The sequence below is a fragment of the Archocentrus centrarchus genome, chromosome 14 (genome assembly GCF_007364275.1).
Source record: "Archocentrus centrarchus isolate MPI-CPG fArcCen1 chromosome 14, fArcCen1, whole genome shotgun sequence".
In the NCBI taxonomy this organism is placed as follows: Eukaryota; Metazoa; Chordata; class Actinopteri; order Cichliformes; family Cichlidae; genus Archocentrus; species Archocentrus centrarchus.
The window spans coordinates 15,766,261-15,790,798 of NC_044359.1; the positions used below are offsets into that span (position 1 = coordinate 15,766,261).

A 24,538-nucleotide genomic window follows, 5' to 3' on the forward strand; every position below is an offset into this window, starting at 1 on the left:
GGTATTAAGAATAGCATAGCAGGTCAAAATATTTAATTGCTCTCAGTGCCAGATTCAAAGTAATATCTACATCTACATGCTGAGATTTGAGGGCTACAATACACCTTGGTGGGGGTTTTTTAAATACACAATATTATGATTGGTGAAAAACTGTAAAATTCCCCATCTCTTTATCTTCCAAAGAGGATGAATTGATTCATGATTCAAAGAAATGTCTCAGTCTTTAAAGCAACATACATTTCTCATATTTACTGATTTGTTTATATAGGCACAAAAACAGTTTTAGATGTGTTTGGTTGATTACATGAATACTTTAAGATAAAACATGCTGGAAGGAAAATATGTAGAAATTAAAGAATCAGATACTGTACAAGCACTTATAAAGGAACACACAGCCTTCATGGTAAAGCCTGACTAGTACTGGACATTTTGGAAATGGGTCTATTTTGTAAGGGGTTAAAAATTCTGGATAGATCAAGATTTACTGAGTCTGTTTCACTGCAATAGACTGGTCACCTGTCAAGGGTGTACCCTACTCCTTAGTGAATAGGCCCCAGCCCTCCACACCCCTTAACTGGATAAGCAGCTAAGAAAATTAACCTTCCAGCAGCATAATACACCATGTCACAAAGCTCAGATCATCTTAAACTAATTTCTTGAACATGACAATTTCACTGTACTCAAATTGCCTTCACAATGACATCATAAATCAGCTAAAAAAAACCTGCTGTAATTGTGTCATGCTATCATGTCAATATGGACCAAAATCTCTGACTAATGTTTCCAGCATCTTGTTAAATCTGCGCCATAAAGAATTTAGGCAGCGGGTCTGACACAGCTACTACCAAGCTGTACCTAACAAAGTGGCTGGGGAGTGTATATAGTACATGTATAGTTCATAATATATATACTGAAAGAGGATATATGTGGGGCTTTTCAAAAAACCTTTTAGCAGTGCATTTCACAGAGTAGGTAACATTACACATTAGACTTGAAAATGTGCCATAAACATGTCAGCTGTGGTGGCACTCTGCAGATATTCAGTTCAATTCAGTTTTATTTATGTACAAACAAATCACAACAATAGTCACATCAAGGCACTTTATATTGTAGCAATATTAGAAAGAAACCCCCAAAATCACACAACCCCCAGTGAGCAAGTACTTGGTGACAGTGGGAAGGAAAACTTCCTTTTAACAGGAAGAAACTTCCAGCAGAACTGGGCTCAGGGAGGGGCAGCCATCCATTGTGATTGGTTGTTGGTGAGCTGAAAGAAAAGAGATCAGCAAGAGACAGGACAAAAGGCAAAACTATAGGAGAGGGAACCAGAGTTTAAAAACTGCTAATGATTAAATACAGTAGTAGTATAAACACACAGAAAGTGAAAAGAAATGAGTGACAAAGAAATACTCCCTAGCAGCCTAGGCCTATTGCAACATAACTAAGGGATGGTTCAGGGTCACCTGATCCAACCCTAACTATAAGCTTTATCAAAAAGGAAAGTTTCAAGCCTAATCTTAAAAGTATAGTGTCTGTCTCCTGAATCCAAATAGTACTGAGAGTATGTACCAATTGGGATATATCTGTGCTAGGCCAAAACTGACTAATAAAATCCTCCAACCAGCAGGTGACCAAGTACCAAAATAACATTTCACAGAAGCCTTGAGTCACCCTCCACTCCTTTATATTTTGTTTCCATAGAGCCAGGCTTTTTGTGTTTTTTTTTTTAATTGGCCATGACCAATAGTTCTCCAGGCTTTCTGGAGGTCTTTCAAAGTTTTTCCTTGGATATTGGCTGCTTTTTCACTCATCTTCAGTCCAGTTCTTGAACCTGACCAATTTCAGAGAAATGTTTTTGTTTGTTTGTTGAACCACTTAACACTCATCTATGAATCATTCAAATATAAAGGCAGAGCGGTACAACAGTAAATGTCTGCAGCCATCTGCTACAGTCCATTGCATTTCAGCTAGTAGTGTTGGGGATCTTGTCAACATTGATGTATTTATGAATGCATGCAGTTGTTGAAAGCAGTTTTCACCATGATCTCAAACACACTGCCAGTGCAGTGAAAGCATACCTAGATAGACAAAGCACACAATAGAAAACTATCAGGCCCCCAGAGTCCAGACCTCAACATTACTGAAGCAGTGTGGACCATGTAAAAGAGAATAGAACAAAAATTTTGAGCTGTGTAGAAGAATAAGGTGGTCATACCAAATATTTACTTTAAAGATTCTACAAACTCGTTTTTAGCCTTATATTTCCATGTATGTTTGCACATGTTTCAATAAGTTGTTGCATCTATTTCCCATTTTCCTAATAAAATATATAGGAATGTGGGGTAGCTCAAGACTTTTGCACAGTACTGTATTGAAAGAATAGCTCATTAAACTGAAAAGTGTTTTCCTGTATTTGCACTAAGTTTCCAAGTCCCTGTGCTTCCTTCCTAACTATATCTATAACTGGACTTTGCACCAGAAGTAATTTTAACAAAACCAATAAATGCAATTATAGCAGAACTGAAGCACAATTAAACCAAACACAGTGGTTTTCCAGTTGGCAAAAAAAGGAGACAAAGTCGTTAATGCACCATAAAAATATTTGAGCCTGAGTAAATTCAGTCAAAGTAATAGTAGTGAACATTATTAAAGGTGACTGTTTAGAGTGGAATGCCAGCTGTTTACTACTAAAGAAGACCACATATGTGAGTTTTCAATCTTTACAAAGACTAAAACCATTGTTCATTTGTTTCAATGCAAAACCGCACATAGACGTATTAGTAAACAGGCCAAAGCTCATCGTGCAAAATTAATTAAAAATAAATATGCTTCTGCCAACCCAATGTTTGTCTCTCAACATGTCATATCAGCCTTCTGCTGATAAATTTTGAATGTGTGCAATCGGGCTGCAAATAAACCCTGAGAATTATCCAGTTCACTTTACGTTTAAGTTGAATTTTTCTTTTTTTTTTTTCCACTTTTTTTCAGATTTTTACAGAATTTACACAGCGACCCTATCAGATCAATAATTTGACTTCTTGTTTTATAATACATGGATTCGTGTGACAAATTATTGAAGTCACAATATGAAGAGAGGTGTGCTTTGCATTAAGGAGAAAAGTCAGCAGCTTCCTGGCAGGATTAGTTGCCCCACACCCCCTTCAGACAGTGAAATCGCTACTGGACCCTACACAGGATCACTTCGCCTCTCATCCCACCATATCCATGACGCTTCGGTCCAGTTTACACCGCGGCGCACATGATGCTTACCGGTGCGTGGAGCCACCAGCGTGCATGGCTTGTAAGACTGCAGAGTGCAAGGCTTCAGTGCATAGTGCTTCTCCTCCATGAAACCCGCTATCCAACCTCGAGGCACCTGCGCTGCCAAGGCGCTTCTCAGAATGTAAAGCCAAGATGCTCTTTTTCGTCAGGTGCCCAACTGCACACACACACCACAACACACACACACACACACACACCACACACACAAATATATATATATATATATATATATAGATTATATATAGATAAATATATATATATTTACATATGTTTCTGGATTTTGCAGGGCTGTTCTTCATTGTCATTATCACAACACACACACACCACACCACACCACAATATATATATATATATATATATATATATATATATATATATATATATATATATATATATACATATGTATGTGTGTGTGTGTCTTCGATCTGGGGGGAAGGACAGAGAGCTTCGTGGACATTGTCAGGAGGAGCGGCTGACTGAATTCATTGATTTAAGCACCATGGACAGAGAAACTTTGTTTCTTTCTCTCGAGGTTGAGCACACTGAGAACGTGTTGTGTCTCCCAGTTGTCTCGTAAGACTCGTTTGATAAGCTGCAAAGAAAGCTTTATACTGATTTGTTGTCAGCCTTATTTGCAGAAAGCAATATCAGTGATCTATGTTCATATCGTTTAATACACGTGAAATAAATGCATATATAACACGACAATTAGCCAGTGTGACAGATAGTTGGCTTAATCACATGTCTCACACATGTCTTCCACATTACTGGGCCAACGGTTAGGGTGGTGACCAGTTTAAAAATCTATAAAACTAGATTTAAATGCTTCACAACAATGCTGCTGTTTCAGGCTAAATTTAGAACAGGAACAGTGCAGAGCAGACTTCAGCTGAGAGCCACCGAGTTGCTCTGCTGGAGCAACGCGATTTAATGCCTTCAGTGGCTTCAGGGACAGATGAGCTGGTTAACTGCTGTCAAATAATAATAATAATAATAATAATAAAGCCAATGGAAAGAGACAACCCCACCCACAATTTTCACTAACCCCAGGGATGTCGAACTATCTCATTTTCTAACAGACACACTTTTTCAAACAAGCGCTTAACCTCTCACTGTGTAAAAGTCTAAACACAAGCGCACGCGCGCACGTTCTCGCTCTCTCACGCGCGCATACAAAAAAACAAAAAACGGGGAGACCCCCATATGCCCCCGAGCAACCTGAAGTCTTGATTCTCCTTTAAATTTCCTCCGTGTCTGGATCTGCCGCTACCATCAGCAGCAGCGGTGCTGCCTCTCGGTGTTGTGGTCGGGAGTACGCATGCGCCCGGCATTGGAATTACTGCACTGCAAGATAAGTTAGATCTCTTCTTCCCTAAAAAAGCGAAAAAAACTCATGGTTTAAATATGGTTGTGTTCAGAATACGAAGAATGATGTGTTTTTTCGTCTGGTTGCTCCCCATCATAGTGGCTATGGTGTACGCTCAAAGGTAAGTGATGGAGGATGCTCCACTCATTTTACTAAGTGTGGCTATGTTACAGACGGCGTGGAACATACTTAGACACTTATGTTCCAAGAATATCTCCTGTTTAAAACTGATGGTTTCTCTTTCTGTGTTTTCTTCGTCCATAGTGCCAGTGTCAGTGACCCTAGCAATATGTCTTTGGTCAAAGAAACGGTGGACAGACTGTTAAAAGGTTATGATATACGATTGAGGCCAGATTTCGGAGGTAAATGTACTTATATTTTCTCGTACTATGTTCAAATTAGCGCGTTGTCAGCCTGTAAAATATTACAGTGCTCTAATTACAAGCGCATTCGTTAATGTGTCAACTGTGTTCAGCAAGTAAAAGGGGGAAATAAAGACATGGGCTTTAGTATTACAGTAATGTATCAAAACGACATAACGGTAGAACACAAGTATACGATAAATTGCACCAGCTCCTTTTTTCTTTCTTTTTCTTTCTTTTCTTTCTTTTTTTTTTTTTTTTTTTTTTTTTTGGATAACGACTCACTACAGTTGGGGGGGGGGGGGGGGGGGGGGGGGGGATCCGGACATTTTTCTTAATGCCCATGTCCAACTCAGGTGTTTATTGCCAAAGAAATATGTTAGGGCTATAAGAGTTAATCTCAGCAACTTTTAGAGGTAATACCAGTACTTTCACTGCAAGTCAACGCATCTAATCCCATCCGAAATGAACATTAGAAACTATTATCCCGCTGACAAAAGCTAAATTCACAGGTGTTAATCTGCGTCCCAGTCACGTACTCATTCTCCTGTAAAATATGCCAGTGAATCACTCGACTACATCTGATGTGCAGTTTTTGTTTGTTTTATTTTTTGGCTTGTTTTCATCTGCCCCAGGTCCTCCGGTTGGAGTGGGAATGAATATAGATATAGCCAGCATAGACATGGTATCAGAAGTCAATATGGTAAGTAGGCCATTATCACCTCTACTTCTGGGACAGTATGTCACCAGTCTCCACTAATGACAACTGTTATGCATAAACTTGTGATGGGAAATGCCCTCAAAATCCACTTCTAACATATTTTCTTTAAAACAGGGCTGTGTGAATGTGTCTTTTCTCCGATCGCAGATCAATGCCTTGTGAGTTTGAGACTTCAGAGCCACTGATCACTGTGTCGTGACACGAGTTAAATCTCTCTGGAGCTTTTAAATTGACTGGCATAGATGGACGATTGGTTTTTGGTCTTTTAAGCTGATTGCAGCCTCATTTACTGTGCAAAGAGGTTGCACAGCCAAGCATCACTAACCTAACAAAATCAATTATTTTAGGGAATAAAGTTCAATTTGCATACATGGCATTCACCTTTAATGGACTTCCATCGATGTTAGGGAAAGTTGTGATATTAGTTAAAGTCTCAAAATTGACAAGATTTCACGAAAAGGGTTTTTGATTGTCTGTCAGAGCTGGCATTTTATTAGTAATAGTGACAGTGGAGGAACTTTTGAAGCTGTAGCTATGAGAAGTGATTAAGTTTCATACAAGTGCGCCTCCTAGTGACGATATGATGGAACATCACCTCAGTTTCCAGAGAAACACAGGGCTGTGTTTTATCATACTGGAAGGTCAGCTTGACACTTATAATATAACTGGCGAGGTGAGCAAAAATTGAAATTTATGATATTATGCATTAGCTTTTGATGGGTGCACCGTCATTTCAACTTTCTTCCTTTTTGAAACTTTACTTCGTTCCATGGTTGACTTCCACTGTGGGAGCTGGCACATTTGCATTTACTACTTTTACATGATATGCACAGTTGTGTCCTACCGCAGCAGTTGTTTTGGTGTTACTATTTGTGATATGTGTCATGTTTTCATATAAGTTAATGATTTCACACTGGGGAATTTTTGGCTGCAGCACCCAAATGGCTGTTGCTTATGTTGTTATCTTTGAGCGTCTGTAGATGATGTGCCTCTTTGATATGCAGTGGTGAAAAAAACAAATTGATAATATGTCTATTTGCATGTATTTGCACAGAAGACTACACAATCAGTCACATGCACGCACTCAGTACATGCATACACAATGCAAGTCTTCAGAGCCTAGCATTGTGGCTTTGAATTCTTAATCAAATCCATGTTTTTCCCTGAGTGAAGGAGGTTTGCGCATATGTGCTTGTTAAAGAGAGAGTAGATTCCACCTGTATATGTATATGTGTTATCATATTTTTGCAAATCAAATACAAGCATGGTGTTCTTTCTGTGCCATCCAAATTACTTATAGAATAAGTAAGAATAAGATTATTTTCATATAATTTATACATGCAGACCAGTTAAAGGAAAAAAATACGGCATAAACTGTCTTAGACATCTTAGGTATTGGGCCACCATTGCCTCCCAGTATCAGCTTCAGTGCACCTTAGCATTAATTCCACAAATTTCTGCAACCCTTCTGGAGATTGGTGCACCAAACTTCTTAAAGATAGTTGATGTTCTGATGTTGGTGGTGGCAAACACATTTGACAGAAATATTACATAGGTGTTTACCTGGGTGCCATGAGATGCCATGAGCTGCCATGACATGTGAGTCACATTACTTTCATACTCATCAAACCATGCCATGGCCCTTCATGCCCTATGGATGGGGACAATGACATCCTGGAAGATGCTAAATGATAGGAATGCTTCATCAAAGGATAAATCATTTGGAGCAACTTTGAACTGATCAGCACTTTTCTCCTTATGTATCCAAATGCCATGGTTTGGGTTCCCACAGCATAAGAGAGTCACTGCATCACCTCACTATAGAGGTCAAACTTCTGGTTTTCCATTTAATTTGTGGCCTATTTGTATATTTTCTCAGCAAATGCAGGGCAAAGTGAATTAATGTTAAATGACAATAGTGCTAGACACTAAATATTGATATTTAGGTTATTTAGATAATGTGGAGCAGTACTAGACCCAAAAAGGATCAAGCAACTCTGATAGACCACAAGCTAGATACCATGGTGTGCCAAATATAATGATAAAGAAGTATTTAAAATAGTTTTTTAACAATACTTTCTCCTCTCAGCAATATCTTTCTGAAAAAAAAAAAATTAAATCTGACCTAACCTAGCATCATTGTTCTTGCCCACAAGTACACCCCAGCTGGGATTTATATTCAGGCACCCCCACACATGGACAAAAAAAAAACCCCACTCTCCATCAAAACACAAAAAGCAGCTTCTTTGATCATCCGAAGCTTTGTTAGGTTTGGCCTACTAAACACCCTCTAATGTGAAAGTAGAGTCATTACCACCTGACCCACTGGAGTCTCATGAAAAGAGGAGGCCACATGTGTGTGTAATGGTCTCAGCATCTTTGATCTCTTGTCTTCCTCTAAATGTAGCCACTTTTCAGGATAGCAGCTGGTGTAGAAGCACTTTCCTTTCTTCCATTTCCTCTACCCCATCTGGCTCTCTGTCTGCCACTTACTTCGGTGCAGGGATAGAACCTCCCTGTGTACTTTCTTTATTGAACGGAAAAGGGTTTAGGGTCGAGGATAATGGAGAGATGTCACAGAGGAGTGCATCCTGCAGAGCTGTATTTATCTTTATCGTGGAACCGAACATCCATGTTTTGGTATGTGCGTCAATTAAATCTGTTAGTCTGGCATTACTCTATGTTGGAGGCCTCACATCAGAAGCAGATACATATAGGATTTTGTTAAAAAAAAATTTTGAAAAGACCTTTTAAAATAAAGGCATCTTTTGCACCCAATGTCATGCATTCATGTGTATCAAGCTCACTTTAGATCTCTGATATTTGTCACATAAGCAGGTTTGAGGTTAGATATTTAAATAGACAAGTTGGAGTCAAGCATATTGTAGGACCTTACTGTAAAACTCTGCCCTACCTTCTAACTGTTAAAAACAAACTTCTACAAGACACATTTCTAGAAAAAAGGTAGCATATGATTCATTAAGGGTTTTGATAATAAAACATGCATATCTTCACTGCCACATAGAAAACTACATTGCCTGATTTTTGTTTTTTGTTTTAGGACTGCTGCTTGACAATGAGGAGGATGTACTAGTGAAAGGTCACTTGTTCCTGTGTTTTGGAGCCAGTGTCACAATCTTTGGCTTGGGACTTTGGATATGATTGTCTAAGACCTAGGGGTCACATTTTTCACTTCTCAGTATGTGACATAAAGGGGCAGAGAGAGAGGCAGAGATAGATAGGAGAAAGAGCTCTGACATTAACAAGTTACCATGTGGAAAGCCAGCAGCCGTGCTGGTGTTGGAGGGAAGGTCATGTACCTATGCTGCAGAGGGTTCATTCTGTGTGACTCAGAGGTGGACATACAGAGAGGGACACACACTGAATACCAATGACATGTTAAGCATTCAACCTAAGGCAAGTAGCTGTGCAAGCCTTGATTCATGTAGTGGTCAAAAGAAATTTAAAAAAGGGCATGAAGTGGGCATGTAGAGACATTAGTAATTTCTTTTTCCTTAAGTTCTTTCCGTAATTGTCTTCTGTGCTTCTCTGCTGCCATTTAAGTCTCAATATTTGCTTTTGGTTGAGCTCCTGAGCACTTGAATCATAAGCCAGCAGTTTTCACAGGAGAGAAATACTCCTGTCTGAGGACGAAGAAAAGTTCTTATCTTCCTCCAAAAGGCTGAAATACCATTATTGATGCGCATAAAGGTCGAAAGGAGGTTATTGATTGTTGGAGAGAGACTGCGAAATCCAGATCCCCCAATTTTAGTTCCCTGTTATTTCCACTTCTCAGCATGTGTGGTGTAAATGCATAAAGACTGTACTGAAAACTCTAACGCTTATACTATACATCATAAAGATACATTATAATAGATATTGGCTGAAAGGTAAGAGATTATAGCTTACCACATGACATTAAAAAGGAAGAAAGACTGTGGTAGCACTTATGTGGTATTGCACAATATCTCATCCCAGACATAAAAGATTTAAAATTATATTAAGTTCTTCATCGATGTGGAGAAATCTGTATATCGATGACATATGGAGGAATGTTCAGCCGTGTCAGTATTAATTTAAATACGTTTCCATGGCATGGGTTTAAACACTGAATAACACTTAGTATAAAATGTCAGTGGTGAGGAAAACATCTGCTCAATCAGATCATAATAAGGTTAAACCAATTGATAGATGTCATGTAATCTTAGAAGATAATGAGAACCACTAAATCTATTTTCATTAAAGAATACATCAGCTCTATTGTCTTTTTTGTCACAGCACAACACTTTGGCAGGGTTTCACAGGTTGATTGCTGCAGGCTTTGTCACTACTCAAATGATCTCCATACTCCTGCTCCATGGTGGTTGCATAGTAACTAATTGGAGTGGAGATGCAATGTGTGAAGATTCACAAACTGAAACACCTTTCATTTGTGGAAGGAAATCAAAAGGAATGTGCTAAACTCAATCGAAATGTGTGAGCTTTTGACAACATTTTTTCCCACTGTAAAATGAAATTTGAAACTATTAGAATGATCTCCACTCTACACTCATATATAAATTTGAAACAAGTCATTGGAGAAAATGGCAAGGGACCTTGGTCCTATGATATTATTTTAGGTGATAACGTTTTTATTAGACAAGTACAGCTGGTGATATTTGTTTGATTTGGAAATTTTGCAACCCAATGAAAAACGACCATAAGAATTCTTTTTTAAGTATAAAAGTTGCAACCATACTAACCAAATGCTATAACTGTTCACTACTCAAAACTTCTTCATTAAAAGTTATACAGTACTTGCTAAAAGCCCACTGAAATGCCTCTTGTAGTGAAGTGGCTCCTTCTTATCCTCAGTCTATGAGCAGACATGGACATGTATAAAACTTAAGAGTGTCTCTAGTGAGAATGCACACCATCTCTGTGTTTCTCTTATGAACATACATATATTCACACATCCAGATCCCCTCTGTTCCCTAGTCACGTCTCGTCATAAACTGGTATGTTAAGAGACCCTCACTGAAGTCATTTGAATAATGTAAGAGACGGAGTCCAGACAAATTTAGCCATGGTCACACACAGTGAGTTTAATTAATTAATTAATTAATTTTTTTAAGAAAACAAACTGAGCTGCAGACCACCAAACTAAAATATTAAGATAAAAGAAAAAAAAACACAAATAAAGTGGGCATGGAAAGTGATCATTTGTGTGGGTTAATTAGACACAATATGTGTATAAACTTACGGATTACTGCAGATATGAGGAGCCATCTAAAGACACACATTCAGAATTTTGTCCCGTGGTGCTTTCAGTCTTTGCCCATGTACAGATTCATAGAGATTAGTATTGTGCATTTCAATCTGCCACAGTAACTTTTGACACCAAAACCTAGGCCATTGAAGCAGCCAGAACTTTGCTGACAGGTCTTAGCACTAATGTGCAGTCTTTAATCAGTCTGTTATGAAAGCACTGGAAATAGTTCTTAGAATTGTGAACACCGTTGACATTTGAATAGGAGACCACATTTGGAAATAAAAGGCCTCCTTCATTGTATACTGATACTACCATGTTATTTGGTGGGAAAGGGTAATAATTTATTTGTGAAAGCTTTCAGTTATTAAGGTTTTAAGTTTTAAATGTAGCAAAGCATTAAAAAAAATAAGAGCTGTCTGGAGGTCAGCCCAAATAAATATAATTCTCACATTTAGTATTTTGGTGAAATATGTTTATTTGTACCTTTGTATTTATGGGGAATATTTTTAAACACCCTCTTATTAGGCTGTAGTGCTTTGTGAACTGTACATATCTTACAGGAGCCACTCCTTGGCATATGCTTGTCTCTCCCATTGGTTCCAGGTACAACCTGTCTCCTTGGTATGGTTTGTTTTTCAAATGGAAACCCTTGTGTGGCAAAATATCCTTACTCTCTTATTATTTTGTTTCATGACAGTTTTCATTATGACACCCCCATTTCCACCAGAAAAAAAAATTATATAATCAGCATAAGAGGCAAAACATGCAATCTGCATAGAACTGGCACATAATGCACAGAAAAACCAAAAACAAATGTTACAGTTTTCAGAGGACAGTCACAAGGAATTATAAGGAGGGTGAAAGAGAGGTGGATGAATTGTGTGACTATTGTGTTTTGTTAGGCACTGTCGCCTCACAGGAAGGCTTTTCTGTCTGGAGTTTGCAAGTTCTCCCTGTGCCTGCGTGGGATCTCTGCAGGTACACCAGCTTTCTCCCACAGCCCAAAGACAGGTTAATTGGAGATTCTGATTTGGCTGCAGGTGTGAACGTGAGCATGAGTGGTTGTCTGTCTGTGATGGACTAGCAACCTGTCCTGAGTGTGTCCTACCTCTTGCCCAATGACCGCTGGGACAGGCTCCAGCTCCATCTGCAATCCTGAATTGGACAAGCTGTTAAGAAGATGGATGGATGGATGGATGGATGGATGGATGGATGGATGGATGGCAAGAGTTTTAGTAATCTATTTAGAGTGCACTTACAGGCCACTTCAATATCGTAAAAAGACAAATTATGCAGGTGCTTACTGAATACAGTATCATTTTATTTATGTCAACAGTGACAACACATACTGTAACATGCTGTATGAGTAAGTTTTAGCAGATGTCAAGGATTCAAGGATTCTTTATCGTCATTCGCATCACATTTACGTGCAGTGGAACAAAATTTCTGTCCTCAGATCCCAGTGTTGCCCTCAAAGAAGAATAAATAGAAATGGAAAGTAGCAATATATATTATATATATAATATATATACATAACTGCATGGCTCACTCCAACAGTCCTCTTTGCAGCCTTCACCATCTGCAGAGCTTTCTTCTCTGAGTAGCATCCATGCCACACAGTGATACAGGAGCACAGGACGCGCTCCACCAGACATTTGTAGAATAAGGAGAGGACTGAGCCTCCAAGTCCAGCACACCTCAGCCTCCTGAGGACGTAGAGGCGCTGGTGTGCCTTCCTGACCAAACTGGAAATGTTCTTGCCCCAGGTGAGGTCGTTACTCAGGTGTACACCCCAGTACCAGTAGCTGGGGACCACTTCCACCATAGATCCTCCAATGTGCAGGAGAAAGAGGGGGGTGTCTGTCTCTTCTGAAGTCCACGATCACCTCCTTTCTTTTTGTCACATTGGAGATGATTGTGGACTTCAGAAGGGTCAGACAGCCCCTCCTCCCCCTGCACTGACATAAATGAGGATGACTAAACTGTTTCTTTTTTAAAGTACTGACTATTTAAGAGGCAGAATATGGAGGTCAAAAATGTATTTAGGATGCAATGATCATTGTGATACAAAAACCTAGCAACAACTGTTATAAAGACAGTCCTGTAGACTCCTCAAACTGGATTGCCGTGTGTAATGTGAAACTCTGATGAGATGATTGAGTCTTTAGTCAGTCAATAAGCAGGCTACCAGTTGGAACCAAAGTCAATCAGATGTAGCAAACAAATTTAAAATACTGTGGGTAGGCAGTAAATCAAAAGGCAGGCAGATGGTCACATGAGCAGGTAGAGACAAGGAGAACACAATGAAGGCTACAGCAACATGGAAACAAGACCACTTTGGCAACCTGGCAAATGCTTTCTGCGTGCTATTAATTTCAGCTAACGTACAACAAGAGGTAATTGTGATCAGTGTCAAGCAGGAACAGGAAAACTGTAGAGCAATGGCTGGTGGGCATGAAAAGACTGACACAACTGAAGAGATATTATATTACTGAGAGCACAGGAAATAGTCAGAGGCAGAGGAGGGAGGAGAGAAAGACGGAGCAGCTGTCGCCATGACACGATTACCACAGGTTTTTGTGCAGTCAGAATCTCTTAAGCTGTATGTACAAAGATGTCTGACTCAATAGTAACGAAGGCATAAGACTGCCATTATTTCTCTTCTCTGGGTATCTTTTTACAATCACGCCAGCAGTCTTTACAAATTCTGTCCTCAGCCCTAAGTTGTAATTCAGAATTTTCATTTTGTGGGTTTCATTAGTCTCCATATGTCTAACTTTTTGTCATGCTCCATCATGAGGTCAAAACTTGCTCAGTTTCTGTACTAGGTTTAACACAGCAAGGATGAATATATTTACTGCCACAATACCATTGTCTTAATTCACTTTGCCTCTCTGCATTCTTTCCTGTTAAGAAAACTGAAGGCACAACAAAGAAAGGAACATGTGGAGATAAACAATTTTGCAAATAAAAAATGCAGCCGTGATCTGTGTGTAAGCTGTCCCACTGGGTCTATAGAGCAGTGTTTTACAAAACAAGCTCTATAAAAGCTTTAAAAATATTTAAAGCTGGACATCTTAACCATACTATAAACCCTGTGGGTACACTTGGTTCTATATGAAAGAATTCTTTAAGTGTTTGACCACTGCCTTTTCATCTCTTGTTATAGCTCAGATTAGTTATCTTTTAAATATAATCTGCTAAGTATCTCACACACACACACACACACCACACACACACACACACACACCACACACACACACACACACACACACACACACACCAGAAATGTACTTCTTAAATTGCTATTAATGTTACAGACATTGCATATATTGTACAATTAGTACCATGGCTCTAAATGTCAAGGGAAGGAAGGCGTGTAATCAATTCCCCCAGGTTAAACAAGCTCACTAGTTAGGGATCTGATTCACTGCTTCCTGTGACAGAGAATGATGGGGTGGATGTTCAGACAACAGCCCATTCCCTGCAGCAGCAGTTCTAACATCATGTTGTTTTCCCGTTGATGGGCACAGCATTGCGATTTAACAGCATATTGCCACTGTGCTATTGAGAATTGCCAGGTAATAATTTCTACACCCATGTTATGTTTCTGTTACATTTTCCTGTATGTCTCTCTTTCTCTCCAAAGTCCGTGTCTCTCATTTTAATTTTTTCTCTCTGCCTATTTGATAATGACAAGGCCGAGGCCCTGCTGCAGGGGGGATTAGACAGAGTTACAAATCAAAGTGGGTTAATCGGCTAGTCTACTATTTTTGCAGGCAATGCTCAGCTCAGTGGTCCCACTACTCTGTTTGTTTGTGTTTTGCTACTTGTATTCACCTGCTCAAAGTTTTGGTTTTAGTTTCTGTGTTTTAAAAAAAAAAAAAAAAAGTCACAACACATATTTCTCTTGAACTTTTTATGGACTCACCTCTAGAGACATATTAGGACTAACAGTACAACCAACCATCTGCTTTCAGGAAACTGAACTAACAAGGCCTGTGTGATTGCATACAAAGTCAGTTAGCATGCCTCTGGTGGTGCTCCTGCCCTGGTACACCACCTTCAGGCCTGGACACTGCGAATTCTTCTTCTGAAGATTTTTGGGTTGTAGCCAAAAACCCAACTCTCCTCGCCAGGCATTATCCTCCACACAAAGACTGTGTGAGATTCACACAGAAGCTGATGCTCTTTGTACAAGTTTGGGTTCCATGTTGAAATCACAAACGCGCAAATGTAATTTCAGTCCTGGACTTCTAGGGAGAAAATGCAGCATGAACACTTACATGATTTTTATGCACTGAATTGCAGAACTTTGTAGTCCACCCCATATACAGATAAAAACTCCAACATCTTAGTTGCTGGAAGGTAAGGCAGGGAAATTGATTTGGACACAAATGTAACAAGCAAATGTCTCATCTTTGAGTGCTTGAAACGAATTTCTTTCTTGTCAAATACTAATCAGTTAATTCCCAGTGTTAATCAGTGATAATTGTTTAGTGCCAGCTATTTGCCTTTGATTGAAGTATTTCTAGCCATGTGTTGTCATGGCTGGAGGACAGGTGCCTATTTATGCATTAAAGATGGTACATTTTCTCTCTGACACTCACAGATTGCTGTGCACACATTTATCTTCAAAGCTGAGAACTGTGCAATATGTTGTGTTATTGAAGTTGTGTCACTGAAGAAGCAAAGACAGATGCATATAATACTTGCAGTCAACATTCTGTGTTCACAAAAAACACAGCCACATTTGAGTGCACTCTCCCTTTTGCCTGCCCTTTTTCTAAATAGGAAGGACATGAGTTGAATCACAGTTGACTTTGTGTCTTCAAAACATGAGTGCGAGTGTGTAAGCATTGCTGCTCAGCGCTGTGTACCAGGGATAACACTCATCACTGTGTGGGACCTATTTTTAGATTGTTAATCAAGTAACATGTTCTGACTGACACACTCAGTATGATATCCCATAAAGTGTGAGTGGAGTGAGATTGCTTCATTTCGGCTCATCTCACTGCAGTGACCTAACAGAGGTCAGAATGTGATGATGGCACACATCAAGATGATGCGTGTCTGTATGCGAGCGTAGATTCAAGTCTTTCCTTTAGTGTCTGTTGTCAAACAACAAAATTGAGCCATATGTTCCAGATACTAAGCGTGCCAGACTGATTCACTTATCACTTTGTATTACTTTTTATATAGCATCCAGCATGAAAAACAAGAATGATATTGGCATAGAGAGGAGCCTTAATTCCAAAGGGGACAATACGCCACAGCTTAGCGAAAGCTGTGGCGTATTGTCTTTGGTATATTATGAGTGTGAAGGTAAATGTGTCAGTGGGGTGACATTTTAGAATGACATCAAGGTTGTAGGTTATTAAAGTGAGACACCCCCCCCCCCCCACAGCTAGCCAGCTATAACAGCAACAGCTGGTTATAAGCTAATGCTATATTAGCTATGTTAGGTAACGTTACATTTGAGTGTCCTAAAATAGTTTGGTTACATTCTTACATTTTATGAGTTTACTCTCTAAATGCTCTAGTCTGATGCAGTTAGCGCCACTTCAAAGACAGTTTCAGTAACACCGGCGAACAGCGGCTAACACTGGCAAAAACAGTAGTGCCTACCAATAGAAACGTTTAGGATATCCTCAACAACACACCTCGGTATCCCTGTCATTGATCAGAGGTGAACTTCACTGACTCATCAACCTGTTTTGGACTGCTTTCACAATTTCAGAACCTCCGCTAGAGTGAATAGACAGGGACACTTCTTATCAGAAACAGCAATCTGACAGGCTAGTGACTCGGGTAAAAATGTAAAATATAGCAAAATTAAATTGACACATATGTGTTTCCTATTCTCGGTTTATTGTTAGGTGCTGATATTTTTCACATACGTGTGTTCAAAACCCTAGCTGTAATGAGGTACAGACATTTAATTCTAAAGGGCAACTATTTGTATTTTCTGACCTTATTTCAATTTTACAGGTAAGCTAATTCTATGTTTGAATTATGTTTTTATATGTATTTACTTGTTCTCAGACCATTTACCACAATCAAGGCATAAAGATTATGATTAAAAACTGTCCCAGGCTCAACGAACAACATATTAATTTAACTGACTGCAGAATTGTAATTACATGTCAGATCTTCCAATGGCTTAATGACAGATCTGTAATACTGAGAAGTCTGTTAATTTAAACAGTTGTCAGCTCTCGTAGTGTTGTTGCTTTGGCTGCAGTGGCTCTTTTGCTTTCAGCCTGCATTGTGTGTTTAACCGCTCAGTATTTATTCTAATATTATAGTTTGATCTTTGTAAAATTAGACGCACTGCTTCCAGTAGACCTGTCACCTTCATATGAATGTGCTCATAGCTACACTGAAAAAAACCTGGTTTGATTTATTAAGCTGATAACCAACTTAGTGTAACCGTTCTCAGACTGAATAGATTGCCAGTGAACCCAGATAAGGAAAAGTTGGGCATGTTAAACTTGCTTTGTAGTACAGCCCTCTCAAAGACTCTCAATACAGCTACTTATTTTTTGTCCCTATTGTCAGAAAATAATGGTTTAATCAATGATACCTGTTTAAATATACCAATAATACTCTCTGGGATTAAGAGTCTAAATCAATATTTCAAATTTTCATTAAAATACACTATTTTCACCCACTAACTGAGCCTTTTTTATACAATAGCTGCATTGCACATAAAGACAAAGGAAAGAGATATTTGGAAGCTTTTTGACACTAATCATTTTATAGACCTCATACAAAGCCAGGATTTGCAATGCTGCAATGTACAAGTTACAAAGTTTTTTTTTTCTTTATGTATGTACTAAATCTTTTTCCTTCTCAGACTGAATAGATTTATTCACATAGTTGTGGCCCTTTATCTTGGCTATAAATTTACCCGTGCGTCACATAATTTGGTTCATGTCTGGCACTAACATAGATTTTACAGTGTGTGGAAACTCATACTAGCTGTCAATGGAACACAGGACTACATTCTGCTTTATAGCAGCTTGTCAAAATATGAGAAGTTGATAATGGCCGAGCAGGAGGGACGGGGGTGTGTGGATTGGTTTTCACAGCAGTTGAACATGACACAGAGTTGATAATGGGATAGTGTTGAGAGGGATAATGCAGCAGTGGCTCCTGGCCTAAAGGATATCTTAGGTATAACTCCCTTTGTATCTTATGGAAAACCATTTTATCATTATCATTAATACTTTTTTGCAAGGTACAAGTTCAGTTTAAATTTAAATGTCCATATTTCAGTGTAAAATAAAGAAAAAAGTCAATTACAAGCTTGTTGATTGGAGTCTTAGGTGAGTCCTTTTTTGATCTTCCCTCTCTTATTTGTTTCCAGCAAGAGAGAATAAGTTCTTTGGTTGCCTGCTGTGCCATTAAAGGGAGTTTTACATCAGCACCTGTGCTGAATATGAATCATCAAACAATTTCCATCTTATTCACTCTTTTATAGGCAGCTGTGATAAAGAATGAAATGAGAAAGCAAAAACTAAATAAAACCTAAGACTTTTGAAGTGTTTTACCTTTTGCTACTGCAGATTCTCTCTCTGAGAATTGTATTTATGCATGCTTACTGTCATAAGTAGACTGCTGCACTTGAAATGTCCTCAGTTCATTTCAGTTCAATTTTATTTATAATGTGCCAATTCACAACAACAGGGAATTGATATTGCAAGGCAAAGAACCTACAATATTAGAGGGAAACCCCCAACAGTCATATGAGCAAGCACCTATGAGTAAGTACTTGGCAATAGTGGGAAGGAACAAGAAAACTCTGGAAGAACCACATTTAGGGAGGGGCAAGCACCTCTCATAACCAGCTGGAAAATGAGGGGAAAGAGGAAAAAAAGGAGAGCTTAGGGAGATGAATGTATTGCAATATTAACGTTTTATTGATTGGTAAGCAGTGGTACAACTCAAAAGGCAGAAGAAAGCATTTTACCTTTTGTCACCCACCCTTCTTCTAATGAAAAGTAGATTCGTTTTTTATTTATTTATTTATTTTTTACCGATATATGAAATAATGTTTGTTTTTTGGCTTAAAAAGATTATGAGACATCTGGGAATTTTGTTAGATCCCTGTGTATGTTACAAACAAAACAAAATATATTTTAATAATATACAAATCATTAAATTGTTCATCCAAATATAGATTACATAATTCAGATGTTCACCGTGTAGGCTCATCCAGGATTTATAGTCCAACATTGTTGTTTTGGTGTTGTTGTGTAGCTCTTTGTCCATGCAAACAGGTGAATTGTGGTAGTCTTAATATACACAAAATCTCTGTTTGCCCACAAACTCCTCCTACATGACCAGGACCTGAGGAACAAAAATTGGCACACAGGTACAGCTTAGGTCCCTGAAAATTCTTATCTGGTATTATGATGTCATCATGTCGTCTACTAGTCACCTACCAAAAGGCTAAAATGAGGAGGATATCCTCAGTTTAGTCCACAAATCTGTCATTATGCATGCCATACTGTGACACCCATCATGTTGTCTAGCAACCACTTACCTATGGACTAAAATCACAGAAAAGGTTATTTATATATTATGGTGGTCCACTGAGTCCTCCACATATTTTGAACATTCCCCCCAGGTGATAGTACCAAGCTACAACATAGAAGTTGGACTGCAAAGCTCTGTGTAGCACTTATTGAGTGCATTGCCCTGCCAGGCACTTTACTTCTAGGGTACTTACTTTTAATTTTTGAAAACACTAAATGGAAGTTAGCTACTTACAAGAAGGATCACACTGATATAAATATAAATCAATCTGAAAAAAAAAACAAAACAAGATTAGCCAGAATTGTTGATTTGCATGAGGAAGAGGGTTGCTGTATTTTTTTTTATTTATAAGATTAGACAGATTGAAGATAAGATTAGACAGATTGAACCACACAAAGATAATCAGCCCTTTGGAGTGGCCAGGTCAGAGCTCAGATCTTAACCAAACAGACATGCTCACAGACTGAGCTCAAAGGAGTCATTCACAACTGCTGCTATATTTTTGGAATGCCTAATTGATGCGTCAGTAAATGCACACATTGTGTTTTACCATCTTTTGGATACTTTTTGAAACAGTTGCTTGATATTTTTTTATTGGAAAGAGAAATATGGATACATTTGTACTTTTTTCTTTTTCAATTGATAATGAAATGAAAGTCTGTGATCTTGACCTCAGTTGAAGAGGTTAATGAGTGTGAATAAAAAAAAAAAAAAAAAAAAAAAAACTCCCATAGAAAACTAACAGTGGGATGGTAGGTTCATGACTACACTTGTTTGGGTTAGATGCCTTTTCATGGTAAAGCACTTAGAGCGTTAAGGCTTCTTGATGGTCATGTCAGATTATTATTGGTATGCATGCATGATGGCAAATCCATTTCTCCAAACAGTTTGTCAAGTCCAAACTGACCTATTTGCTCGGGATCCCTCACTGACTTCCATGTCTAGCCTTACAGCTCCATAAAGAGTAACAGTTACAACCTATTACGTTTAACCAGTTTCAATGAAAACAATGCCACTTAAAGTATATAGGCCATCTGTTTCAAATAATTGTTTGCTATCTTTCCACTTTATTTCCTTCACATCAGTAACATTTTTATGATTTTTAGTAGTGCTGGTAAGATGGATAGAATTATGTTCCACAATAATATATTTCTAGTGTTATCCTTGTATGTCATTGCCACACACACTCACACACATACATTTTGGAGCTGACACCCCTAAAGCACCCCTGTGTCTATTCTAGGTCAGTCCCACTGTGAGGAGATATTGCTTCTTCAAGGGTATCCTAGCTCAAAGAGATACTGTATGCATGCCATCAAATCTGAAGTCACAAAACTCTCTGCTTTGTGCCTGCTGTTGTGGACAAAGAAAGAGACATTTACTCAGAGATACATGCATAAACCAGATTAAACTGTATATGTAGGTCAGATATATGCCTATAATCATTTTTATGCTCACTAAGGCTCTATAGTTGCCATTGATCCACAGATGTCTATATACAGTATTTCATTACATCATTGTTGACAGTGTATGGGTATTGTGTATATCTTGTTACTCTGTTTGAATAGCAAGCAGGTTCTTCCTCAGTTCCCCAAACGTCCATAATGCATGAGATGTGGGAGTCCAGTAGATCAGTGCATTGTGTGTGCTATAGTAAAAAAAAGAGCTGTAAAGAGCTTTAGCAGCATCAGAAAAGCAGAAATTTCACAAGTTTAAAAATTTGTATAGATACAATATACAGTACACACCACATGTTTAGCTTCATGAGACATGTAACACACTCGCATACAGTACATGTATACAATGTGTGCATCTATGCCCCCCACAAAACCCGTGCACACAATCTTTTAAAGCAGAAGCAGTAAGTGGAGCAAATAACGTGCACTGAGACAGACTCATTTTTCCCCTTCATCTCTTTGGCTAGCTTCTGAAGTGAATGAGATTGAAAGCTCCATCAACTACCCCTGTCTTTCAGTGAAATTCAAAAGCACCCTAATAATCTGCATCCTACTCTGTCCTCTCTTCTCTTCCACATCACCCCTCACTGACCCCCTCTCTGAATTACCACTCCACTCTGCTACTCTCCAGGGATGCAAAAGGCCCGCAGATGCTCCAATCGACTCTAATAAATTGTATGTAGTCAGTTACGCTGCACAGCTGCCAACTGGCAAAGATTTTAACCTCTGCTTTGGGAGAACTCTGGTTCCTTTAAATTCAATTCACCTTCAGCGATCGCTTTTGAAAGCTATGTCCAGGCCAACATAAATGATGAAAAGCATAGAGGGAGAGAGGGGATGTACACAGAATGAGACAAAACAGGAAGAGACAGGAGATATGTGATGGAAAGACAGATTAAACAAGGTAAACAAACAAGAATCTGGCCATTATTAAAATACATCATCTGGTTTCTGGAATGCCATATAATAAAGAAATGGCTTTCAGGGAAGAAAAATAAGAAAAGAGTTTAAGAGCTTTGGTCAGATAAATATCCTCATGGAAATTCAATCTCAAGACCTGAACAGCAAACATAAATACACACACTTACTTTCTTACTTCCATTTCTTGCTCCAAAGCATTTACTAATCTCATCACATCATTCACATATATTAATCAAGTGAATACAGATCCACTGGTACTAATAATAGTACCAGTGGATCTATTATACCAGTATATCTGACAAGAATCCCTTAAATTTGCTTAAGGCTTTGACTATGATATGTAATGAAAAGAAAAATGTAAACAAAACAAAACAAAAAAACTTTATTTCATCTGTTTTGATATATTTTTAAATTTTATGTATATTCCCTCAGCTTGACCATTTTAAAAAATATACTAGTGTTATTAATTCTGGAGCAAACAGGCCAAATAAAACCCCTGCAGCAGCCCTTGTGTGCTTTCCTGTTGCCGATTTACTCCATGCAGTGCGCAAGCTGTTCTAGATACAGCTCTGAATCCTAAGAACTCCATAGACAGATCACCCCAGACAGAGAAATATATGTCACTCAGCTCTGTGGGGATGGATGTTTATTATTAGGCTTCTTTAGAAACGCTGTGCCCTATGCCAGATTTCTCATACCCTGTCGATGAGGCACGAGGGCCATGTGAGGCAGGAAATTGAAAGCCACTTGTTGTTGGAGGGCTTTTTGGAGTAACTAAATTACTGTATCCAGTATGGGCATATGGGTGAATGGTGGCATTACCACTTCTCCTCCTCGCTAAAGATATTTTGAAAGAGAGGAAGAACAGAAAAAATTAAGGAGACAGAGTGATAGAGACTTTACAGTCAGGCTGTGTTAATATTCAACCCCGGCCATCAAAGTCAGTGTGTTACAGAAATAACTTAAAGTAAGATCAATTAAACATAACAATATTTGACAATGTGAAGTTCATAATTTTTTTCTCATCAAAAATTTGATGGATTTTACCTGAATGCAGACTATATGTTTTCGGGGAATAAACTGGAAAGGAGATATTTAGATCAGAATCCTCAATGGGGCCCGTTAGAACCCATGTAGCAGCTCAGAGGTTGATATACCACCTGTGATGTTCTCCAGATGCCTTCCATCTGCTTAGTGGTCATGATATAAGCCATTAAAATTCCCAGTTGTTGAATTCCCACCTCTTTTTTTCCAACCACATGTGGTAAATGCAACAAGAAGTCCTCTGAGATTTAGAAGGATGGAGAAAATCTTGGTTAGAGGGAAAGCTCCAAGGGGAAATCAGATGGAAGAAGATTCATCAAAGGAGTGGAGAAAATAGGAGATCAAATGGGAAAAAATAGCATGAAATGGGAACAAATAGTTGGAGGAGATGAAGAAATAACAAAAAAGAAGGGGAGACAATGTAGCAGAGGGAGGTCTTTCAGCTGGCGCTAGAAGAGTAGAAATGAAGAGCTGTAAGAATAAAAGCAATTTGCATTACAGTTCCACTGAGCTTTCCAGTGCCTTTCATTTGTCCCCATATCTCTCCACCCCACCCCATAAACACTATTCCTTTCTGCAAACTAATCACACCTTTCCACATCTCTCAATTGGAAAACTTTCTTCAAGGTTAGTGGGAAGAAGGCAATATATACTATTTTAGTAGACTAATCCTTATTCTGGTCCTCTCCCCCTTTTTCTTTTGATGTAGACTTCGCATTCCAACTCTAGTCAAGCCTTGTCCACTTCCATTCAAAACCAAATCACATTTCTATCTACTATTTATTTTTCTACTTTCTGTATTTGCTTCACATTCTTTCTTCTTCTCTTTCACCATATCAATGTTATCTGTGTAGAATTTTGAAAAGAACACAAAAATTGTATATATCACAAAAACTAAATAGATTGTGAGCTGAGCTGTCAACGAAACACCACCCGGGGTTGAGTTGGATCAGGTGGTGGTCAGTCATGGCAAGTCATATAGTGGCAGATGCCTCAGTCTGGGAGATGTTTGACAAGATTCTGAGGGAGGCCGGGGACATTGAAGTCAAGTGCATAATGTTCTGCATCTCCATTACTAAGGCAGATGTATGGAGTTGGGACCAGAAGGTGGTTGGGGCCTCTTGTGGTGGCAAACCACAGTCCAAATGGTGGACACTGGAGGTGAAGGGAGTCATCAAGCTGAAGCAATCCTATCAAGTGTGGTTGGCTTGTGGGACTCCAGATGCACCTAACAGGTACTGGCAGGTCAAGTGGAGTGCAGCTTTGGCTGAAGCAAAAACTCAAGTTGGGCTCAAAGTGATTCTAGGAAACTGTCAGCCTACTGAGGAGCTGGATGCGGTGCTCTGCTCACACAGTATACAGTGGAGATAGGACGCTACTGACTCTAATAGAGGGAATTGTCAGGAAATGGAATATGGGGCTAGTATTGTAGCAAAACATTTGTGTGTGTATAACTGAATCCACGTGTCTGTACTATGATCTGTGTGTCCGTATTCTGATCCGTGTCTGTAATCAGATTTGTAAATGTGCAGCTAAATGTGCAGCACAGATATTAATGGTTGAAAGTCTTAAAGTTTTGCTCGAGTCACT

At 38.8% G+C, this 24,538-nt stretch overlaps 1 protein-coding gene across 1 annotated transcript in view; it reads left to right on the forward strand.

Moving 5' to 3' along the window:
- The first annotated feature begins 4,608 nt into the window (after positions 1-4,608).
- Positions 4,609-24,538, forward strand: part of gabrb2b (gamma-aminobutyric acid type A receptor subunit beta2b) — a 74,300-nt gene continuing 54,370 nt past the window's right edge. Inside the window, exons 1-3 of the mRNA XM_030746533.1 lie at positions 4,609-4,769; positions 4,913-5,010; positions 5,646-5,713. Coding sequence (XP_030602393.1) covers positions 4,687-4,769; positions 4,913-5,010; positions 5,646-5,713 — 249 coding nt within the window. The 5' untranslated portion in view covers positions 4,609-4,686. The remainder of the gene's footprint in view (positions 4,770-4,912; positions 5,011-5,645; positions 5,714-24,538) is intronic.